The 9,646-nt window shown below is 34.6% G+C and overlaps 2 protein-coding genes across 2 annotated transcripts; both read right to left on the bottom strand.

The window, feature by feature from the left end:
* Window positions 1-4,413: 4,413 nt before the first annotated feature.
* On the bottom strand, window positions 4,414-5,788 carry LOC113289983 (putative lipid phosphate phosphatase 3, chloroplastic). The gene has a single exon (XM_026539443.1). It carries the CDS (start codon window positions 5,452-5,454, stop codon window positions 4,618-4,620), a length of 837 nt encoding a protein of 278 aa, XP_026395228.1. The 5' UTR covers window positions 5,455-5,788; the 3' UTR covers window positions 4,414-4,617.
* A 2,837-nt stretch (window positions 5,789-8,625) lies between these two features.
* Window positions 8,626-9,174, bottom strand: LOC113291739 (leucine-rich repeat receptor-like serine/threonine-protein kinase BAM1). Its single transcript, XM_026541237.1, has 2 exons — window positions 8,889-9,174; window positions 8,626-8,753 (listed from the first exon to the last, which is right to left on the bottom strand). Exons 1-2 carry the CDS (start codon window positions 9,172-9,174, stop codon window positions 8,626-8,628), a joined length of 414 nt encoding a protein of 137 aa, XP_026397022.1.
* Window positions 9,175-9,646: the final 472 nt, after the last annotated feature.

Below are 9,646 nucleotides of genomic sequence, written 5' to 3'. Positions count from 1 at the left end.
AGAGGATGGTAGAAGAAATAAAGCACTTGCTCAGAACTTATTTTGGTAATAGGAGTACTATTAGTTATGTTAGACTAAGTTCTACGGGCTAGATTGAGCTGCTAGATTAGCCAAAAAGTGTTGCAGTTCAAAAAAAAAGAAAGTATTGTCTATTTGTTAACACTAGTTCTCTCTCCTAACATTTGCTCGCACTTGAAGTAGTAGCGAGATAGTTGCGCTGAATGGTTCAGTGCATCTAGATTTACTTTTTGATTTGACGGTTGAGATTGGTTGCGCTGAACCAAACAGCGTTGGGCGCTATTTGATTCTGCGACTAGCATGCCATATTAGCACTGCCGTAGGATTTAGGAGGTTTTCTTAAATGACATGGACTGCTAATCTAGCTGTTAGATTAGCACACCGTAAGACTTAGACTTAAAAATGAGAACAATGCAGCTCATGTAATAGCAAACAAAGCTAGAGCTGATTTTTTTGGTATCATCCTAGAATATTTAGCTCAAACATTAAGGAGAGATATAGTCAGTCTGGTGTTATATTCGGCAACTAATTAATGAACTTCTGCATAAAAAAAAAAGAACTTGACATTCTTAGACACACTTGAGAGATACTAATAACATATATGAAAGACGGATAACTTTCCCGAACAGTTCATACACTTGCATAAAACTGAAAAAACTAATATAATTAACGAATACTAATAAGTACATTTTGGTATATTTATAGTACCAGACTTGTGGTAGCTCATCTAACTATAGAATCTAAGGAAAACAACCAAATGGTTTCTACGGACGAGTTTTTTTTCTTTTCAAATATTCTAGCAAGTAGATTTTTTTTCATCTCTCTATAGTTTAACCCCACTTAAGCCAAGCATTATGCAGCTGATTGTATTAAAAAACAAACAGAACTAGCCTAAATATTATGAATTTTCTCCACTAATGGGTGATGAACAACTCTAATGCCAAATGCGATCTGCACCTAATTTACCACCAACATAGTTAAATCTAACAATTGCTCTCGAACAAGTAAAAAACCCGAATGTTATTCTAGCACATCTAAGTTCAGTTAATGTGTAAGAATTCCGTATGAAGGGACGAAGCTTAGTGGAAGCCAGGGGTGGCGCCTATTAAAAGTTCCTTATAATTCCTATTATTTCTAAGAAAAATTTATTATTAGCCTCCCTAAATTTTTATTTTATTGATTAGGACATTTGCATAGAATTTCTAGCTCCATCCCTGTTCGTATGGAAATGCAAGCAGCTATCATTGTTCAAGTAGTAAATCTTGCTAACTTTAAAATCTTAAAATTGAAACTTTTTTTTTCCGCAAAAGAGGCAAGCCTCAACATTTCGTTAGCAACTCCGATATAACATTGGCACTGATACAAGAGTCATTACATATCACATCATTTAAAATAGCATCACCGATCGATACACCAATGTCATGTTTAATCCACAAATACTTATTATAGGATTCTACTTTTACCACCAATTCTACCATTCCATAGCTCCAATAACAAGGTAACTGGACTAGGTTAAATGGTTGTTTGTACCCAGAAATATTTTCAGGCACAGAACACGATTATTCTGATGATGTTGATGAAAACAGGGTTAATAACATGAAGCAAGCATAAAGACGAGAGACACGAAGTTTACGTGGTTCGGCAAGTTTTTCCTACATCCACGGACGAATCCCCGTAGGGAGAGATATTTTATTGATGTGATTGATACAATTGAATTCTGTTTTATTTGAAGCAAAAACAAACTACTGGATGTAAATTGCATAGGTGTAGGGATCTTCAAATGATCCAACCATTTCTCAGGGGTTTTAAACAAATTGTGATTAACTAAACCAACTAAGCTAAAGTGACAGGGAATTACTGGATCAGTTGGACTTGGTGAGGAAAAGTCTGAATCGATCTGAATCTGCATCTGAGTTGGAGTCTTGGTGTCTGATTTTGTTGTTGGTGTATTGATGTCTGTTGCTGCTGTTGTCTTGGTGTCTGCTACTGCTTCTATTGTTGCCATGGTCTGAATTGTTGCCAGAAGTCTTGCTTTTGATACTTAGATGATTACCACTAGAGATTTAGATTGTTTACTATGAACTGATTCAACTCTTGAGATTCAAAACAATTTTTCAAAACCCACAGCAAAAACCCAAAAGAAAATCTAAAACAATAGAGATGAACTCTTAAAAACAACCGGTATAAGAGAAGCAAATACATGAGAAAGAAGGATCAATCTAAAAACTAGAACTAATCCACATAGTAGTAGATCTGGTATTTGAAGAACAATAAAAACTAAAACATGCAAGAAAAAAAAGATAAACAAGGAATAAATAAAGACAGAGAGAAAGGAGAATCCGTAGGAGAAGATCTGCTCCGAGAGTGCCGATCGGAGCAGCGATGCTTTTAGGATTTTTGGGTCTCTCTTATTTTATGAAAGAGAAAGAAAGATGGTATTCATCAAGTTTAGCTGTGGAATATTCCGATTCTAAAATTGAAGAGTAGTTGTAGACATACAACATTTTAGACAACAATAAAACAACCTCCTCACATGGAGTTAGCAGGGGTCCACTTTTGGGCATATAATTAGAAGTTATGTGAGAGTGTTATTTTAGTATTCTCTAAAATGTTACTACCTTCGTCCCACTATTAATTGATCTACTTTATAACTAAATTGAAACATTCTTAAAGCTGTGTAATATTCCGAATATCTGACTGTCGGAGTGCCGCTACTCCGCTAGATCACGGAAGACGTAGTAAATGTACTTTCTAAAAAGTATATACATAAACATTTAGTGAATTAAAGAATTATGTGATTATAGAGATAGGTTGATTAAAAATCAATCCTGTTATAGGGGCGGCAAGTGTGATAACAATGTCCCTCTAGTTGGTTAGGGGATGTCCTATAGGGGTGTAAATTGACTAATTTACCCATTTTTTTTGGTTGAAAATACATAATTGTCCTCCTCTATTTCTAAACCTAATGAATCAAAAAAATCAAAACAGTTTTCTTTCATCTTCATCTTCTCTTCTCCTCTTCCATTAAAACTGAAATTTTCATCGTCCTCGATTGATCGGAAATTTGAAAAATTGATAATTATTGATTGAAAACTATATTAGAGATCCGAAGAAGAAGGTTAAGATTGAAGTTAGTTTTGTATCAAAAATCAGGGCTTTGGAACAAAATTGAAATTGAAATTTCTGTGTAGCATGTAAGTTACGGTTGGTAATAACGCCAATTGGAACCGTAACTACATATTTGGTTGATGTTACGGTTCATTTAACTTAAATACCAACCGTAAGTTCTTGATTTTGAGAAAGAATGTTCAGTTACAATTTTTATTTGCAACCGTAATTGATTTACGGTTGGTCTCGATACTTAAGTTACGAACCGTAATTCTTTCTGGATGTTTCTTTTTTTTTTACGGTTTGTATTTGCATCACTGTTATCAACCGTAATTGAGTTACAACTTGTAACTCAAATAACCTTACCAACCATAAAACATACTGTGTCTTAGCAATTTATCCGGTTCAAAAATTAGTTGAAATACCAACCGTAAGTCAGTTACGGTTGGTATCGATTCATTAGTTACCAACCGTTATTTGTTACGGCTGCTATATGCTGTCATGTTTCGAACCGTAATTAGGTTACGGTTCGTACCGAATTTTTTTTACCAACCGTAACTGGTATTCTGATTGGGTTTTCCCCAAATTGAACCAGTTACGGTTGGTATTCGATAATTTATGAACCGTAACACAGAGTTAAGGTTGGTCAAGAGCACAATTCCAACCGTAAGTTCTTCTGAAAATGTAAAAGTTTTGATTTTTTTACGTAATTTAGATAGTTTTGAGCAACAAAAAGCTAATGGGAACTAATTTAGAAGTATAACTGGTCATTTTCAGGATCTGGTTCTTCACTTTATTGGCTAATTTCTTCAATTGATTGAGATTGACCTTGACTTTGGGTTAAAATATCTCTACCATCTAACAAATACTCCATATCCGGATCTCCATCAAGAGGAATGTAGTATTTGTTTTCTCTATCATATAGAGATCCACCCGTCTCAAATTTGTCACTGGAATCACTCATTTTGGTTGAGTGAATCAAAATCTAGGGTTTCACAAATATCACAAAAGTTTTTCTTTTCAACACAAAACTTTTTTTCTTTAACTCTAAAAATCTGATTTTGATTTGTTTTAGAATAAATATAAGCGAAACTTAAGTGATTATCAAAACTAAACTAAATTATCAATACTAAACTAGATTATCAGCACTAAATTATATAAGGGTTAATTAGTTATTTTCAGTTTTCTTTTAATATGGGACACTTCAAATTATCATGTAATGACCCTTTTTATCCAATTACCTGCCGCCCTTCTAATGGGATCCGCTTAACAGGATACTTAAAAATATGATATGCAACCTTCATCTCTACAGGCAATTTATTTATTTTAATCGAAATGACTTTACAAAGTTAAAAAATACATCTTGATGACCCTACATATACAGGTGATTCATGCCTCGACTTGCTTGATATACAAGCTAATTTCATCTAGACATCTATACATTCTAGAATGAAATCAAAGATCGATCATCTCTTAACGCTTCCAATTCATCTAACATTCATTTTCTGGTTCTATTCGTGCACCATTAGTATTATGCAACTGTTCCAACATCCGGAAATACGCATAAGGTCCCCAACCTTCTTTATGATACGGAGGTGGGAAAAACTGCAGGTAAAAAAATGTTGCCGCCGTCACACCTAGTATAGCTCCACCAAACACGTCGGCCCAATGATGCCAGTAGTCATCCACTAAAGTTATGGCGACACCAGATGCGAGCAGTAAAGGAAGAATCACGACACATAATTTTGCAATATGACCTTTTTGATCAAATGCCTTGATTTTGCCTGCCAAGTATAACGAAAGAAAAGCTAGACCAGCAAACGACCATGAAGTATGACCACTGGGAAAACTTTTATAAGCCTCCCTGACCATATTCTCTTTTCCATGGCAAATAACATCCCCAGCAAGATCATAAACATCTTTGCCATCGGGAAAACAACGCCAAAAGAAGTGTGGCCGAGGTCGTCCGGTTGCATTTTTAATCGCCTCCGTCAGGACACCGGTTGTGATTACAGTGAACAAAAGACCAAGCATGCCATGGTGCAGATCATAAACATCTTTCCTCTTGTAATAAAATCCTAACAGAGTAACGATAGGCAGCCCAGCTGCATATAACGGAACAACCCAGAATTTGACCGTGACATCTTTCAATGGAAATCTGAGATCATCCATCATATCCCTATCGATATAACGGCGAAACGGATGAATCAGGTAGATGATGAGGTACAGCACCATCAGTAGAATCAACATAATCCAATCATACATATGCTTTCTTGCAACTCTAGCCCCATGAGACTTCACTGTATGCACATTTTGACGGGCATCCATCGCTCTAAACCTTCAAGTAACTCTTCTTCTTCTTCTTCTTCGCCTACAATTGTCTTCGTCTATGCAGGTGATGGACTAAATATTTTTCCCTGAGAATCTCATCATAAAATAATTTAACAAATGAATCAAATGGAAACTATGAACATCTACCAGCTCATATGTAGTTGTCAAGCTCGCGTAGCTAATTACGCTATATCATAAAGTGAACTGAGTCAAAGGCGGCTGCATTACATTACTTTACTAAATCAAACCAAATAATTCCGATGGCTCCAAATCGCATGTCTTCATGTTCCATATCCGTCTATGTCATACCAACCAAATGATTATCCACAAATGAAATTGATGTTGAATTTGAACGACTAACAATAGAGAAAAAAAGTCTGAAAAGATACCACTAAGCTTATTATAAATCTCCACTCTCTCCTTTTTAATAATCAAAGAAAAGAATAAAACTCTACAATATTTTTGTGTATCTTCAAATTGATCAATCCAAACAAAGAATTTGATTCTGGAAATAAAAATGAATTAGATACAGTTCTTATACATTTAAATGATTAGATGATATTCTTTGCTTCAAAAATGGAAAATCATCATCGAGTTACAAAGTGTCTGACATATTTCGATTATATTATATTTAGATGTAACCTGTTATAGTGTCGGCATGGTTTATTAGAGGGGCGACAGTGTGATAGTAATGTCTCTCTAGTTGGTTAGGGGATATCCTATAAAGGGTGTAAAATAATTAGATTATCCTCCCCATTTTTTAACCTAAATCAAAGCTAAATTGAAAATTTGTTTTTTTCTTCTTCTCTTCTCCTCCTCCCATCAACTGTAACCTCCATTAAAACTCAAAATTTCATCATCTTCCATTAATCGACGATTCGAAAATTAATAAGTGTAGTGTAATGACTTATATGAGGTATGTTTTGAAAACCCAGTTACGATTTGGTTTATTTTGTTCGATTTAAGTTTAATTTCTATCAAAAATTAGGGTTTTAGATGAAAATTGAAATTGAAATTTCTGGGTTTATGTGAGTTACGGTTGATTTTAACTCAATTACGAACCGTAACTGGATATTTTGATGTTGTTACGGTTGGTAATAGTTCAATTACCAACCGTATGTTCTTATCTCTGAGAATTTTCTTCAGTTACGGTTGGTAACCATTTTAGTTTACGAACCGTAACTCAGTTACGGTTGGTATCGAGCATTTAGTTACCAACCGTAACTGGTTTTACGATTGGGTTTTCTTCAAATTTAACCAGTTACGGTTGGTAGTTCATCTTTTACGAACCGTAACTTCGATTTACGGTTGGTTATGAGCAAAATTCCAACCGTAATTAGCTCTGAAAATGTAAAAAAAATGATTTTTTTATGTATTTTAGATAACTTTGAGCAACAAAAAGCTAGTTGGGACTAATTTAGAAGTATACCCGATCATTTTCAGGTCCTGGTTCTTCATTTTGTTGGTTAATTTCTTCAATTGATTGAGATTGACCTTCTCCTCTAAACTTTTTTTTTAACTCTAAAAATCTGATTTTTGTTTTGATTTTGAGTTAATATAAGTGAAATTAATCATTAACACTAAACTTGATTATCATCATTAAACGAGGATATCAATTATGAGGATTAATTTTTCATTTCCAGTATTTTTTTTATAAGGGACACCTTGAGTGATCATGTAATGACCCTTTTTGTCCTATTATAATACCGCCCTTCTAATAAACCATGACGCCCCTATAACAGGCTACAGTGTGTGCAGCCTTTCATTTAATCTCGCGGAATAAGTAAAAAGATTTACTATAAGAACTTTTTTCGGTTTATAAAATATCCATTTGGCAACACGAAATGCTTGGAGAATCATTAAGTGGTCTGAATTGTTCGCAAGCTTCCTTCCATAGAAGCCATAGCATGTATTATGGGCTCAAGTATTTAGATGTAATTCTAGGGACCTGTTCTGACTTATCCGAAAAAAAAAAAACAGTATTCCTTCCATTCCTACTATAAAGGCGGACTATTAGATTTTCTTAGTCCCATTAAATAGGCCGACTTGCAGTTCTAAGACGTTTTTTTTTTTGACATATATACCGTTATTTATCTTAGTCCCATTAAATAGGCCGAGTTGCAGTTCCAAGACGTTTTCTTGACATACATACCCTTATTTATGTTGTATCGGAAATTGTATTGAGAATAAAACAAATTGTATTGAGCATAAAAGAAAAATTATAAAAATCATGAAATTTCTTAATCTAAAAGATTTCATCTTATCCCCTTATATATTAGGGACCGAGGGAGCAGTGTTTAGGGATATTAATTCAATTGTGATAATATCCAAACAACGTAAATAACGATACAGTGATGTCCTTATCCAACTAAAAAGCCAATAACCCGCTCTCTATGGATGCAAATTTTAAAAACCCATAAAAATTTACATTCTTTGATACGAATTGACATTATCTTTCATGTTTTTTAATTACTTTTATATTCACCCTTAGGCTGATATTTTGTCCATGGATGAACAGTGAACAAAACCCAAGCAAAATATTTTCTGTTTTTCGACAGGTTTACATTCAATTCAATACGCCAATCAATGGTTAAGAAGAATTCAGGAAATTGATTGAATATGCACTGAAAACAAAAAGTCACGAATATTAAGAATAAAGAATATACTTACCTTCATTATTAAGTATTTGTGATAACTAAGTTATCATATGCTTGATATGTGTTGAATAATGATGGGGGATTTTAAAAAACTGCCACACATGCAAATCCCGATTCAAGAAAATGTCATCGTTTTTTTCAGAGTTTATTAAATGCCACAACTGTTAGATATTCCGTCAGGGCCCACTAACTCGGTCTATAATCATTGAAAAATTCAATACAACGTGTCAACATTATCTAACTACCCTTGAATTCGTGTTGGTCCAAACTCGACAATGACTCACACTATTAGGTCGATTTGAATCAGTCTTACTTAGATGACTCACCACTATAAATCGTTATTATATAATCAAGTCAATCCACCAGAATCATTCAACGACATATCTTGTATTTTCTCGCTGAAACTTGCCACCGCTTTTGTTATCACTACTCTCTGTCTGTCAAATCAGCCATTTCTGCGACGACCTTCTCTTTAATTTCTTCGTCACATCGTGAGAAGATTTCTTCTCTGCTAAGGAAGTCTTGGATCAAGAATCTTCAAAACTCCTGATGATTTTGAATCTGTCGTTTTTCTAACCCATTGAACAATACCAACTCCATCTCCAAAATCACCAACTGGTTTTCTACCACTCAGTAGTTCTAAATACCAAAATCTGATAAAATAGAAATCTCATTTTCAGAATTATAGACCCTGCACAAGTATGATGTTTGAAATCTCAAGACCCATCTACTAACAAATCTACAAAATGCATGTACTGAATTCATTAATCTTACCTGGTGCAATATACCCATAAGAGCCGGCAATAGCAGACATGTATTCAGAAGTACCAGAATCTTGAAGAAATTTAGCAAGTCCAAAATCAGCGACTCGAGCATCAAAGTTGGAATCTAGAAGAATATTGTTCGATTTTACATCCCGGTGAAGAATCGGAGGAGAACAATCATGGTGCAGATAACACAACCCTCTTGCAGCTTCAACTGCAATTTTATACCTAGTATCCCAATGCAAATCACCTCCTTTTTCTCCATGAAGAACTTCACCTAAACTTCCATTAGGCATGTACTCATAAACCAAAAGATTGGTCTCATGGTTGGAACAAAATCCTAATAACCTCACGATATTGCAATGTCTAATCCTACCCAAAATCTGAATCTCTGCATTAAACCCCGTGAACGAGATTCCCTTGCTTTTTTCAAAGACCTGGCTTTAATAATAGCAGCAACAACAAACGCAATCAAACAAAGAAGCAACCCCGTCACAAAAAACAATTTCATAGTAACCGAAAGTGGACCTTTCGAATTCCCTTGGTAGAGTACGTTGTGGTCGATCCCGAAATTGTAGCAGTAAGTACACGCACTTTAGATGATTTGGGGACTTAAATGTCTTTTACTATGACCGATTTACTGCCATGTAGGCACTAACGGCAGATAACCGTTTTCTCAAAAAAATTGGATGGAAAAGGTCAAATGTGTGGCATTTAATAAACTCTGAAAAAAACGGTGGCATTTTCTTGAATCGGGATTTACAAGTG

Source organism: Papaver somniferum, chromosome 6, assembly GCF_003573695.1.
Source record: "Papaver somniferum cultivar HN1 chromosome 6, ASM357369v1, whole genome shotgun sequence".
Classification (NCBI taxonomy): Eukaryota; Viridiplantae; Streptophyta; class Magnoliopsida; order Ranunculales; family Papaveraceae; genus Papaver; species Papaver somniferum.
The sequence above is the reverse complement of the archived record's forward strand: the minus strand, read 5'-3'. Positions and strand labels throughout refer to the sequence as shown.

What these genes read in the sequence shown, in the direction of transcription:
- LOC113291739 (XM_026541237.1), bottom strand. Translation starts at nt 9,174, where the DNA reads ATGCCTAATGGAAGTTTAGGTGAAGTTCTTCATGGAGAAAAAGGAGGT. An exon ending in TTATGGGTATATTGCACCAG is followed by an intron (nt 8,754 to 8,888) that starts GTAAGATTAATG and finishes TTTGGTATTTAG; the next exon opens with AACTACTGAGTGGTAGAAAA.
- LOC113289983 (XM_026539443.1), bottom strand. Translation starts at nt 5,454, where the DNA reads ATGGATGCCCGTCAAAATGTGCATACAGTGAAGTCTCATGGGGCTAGA.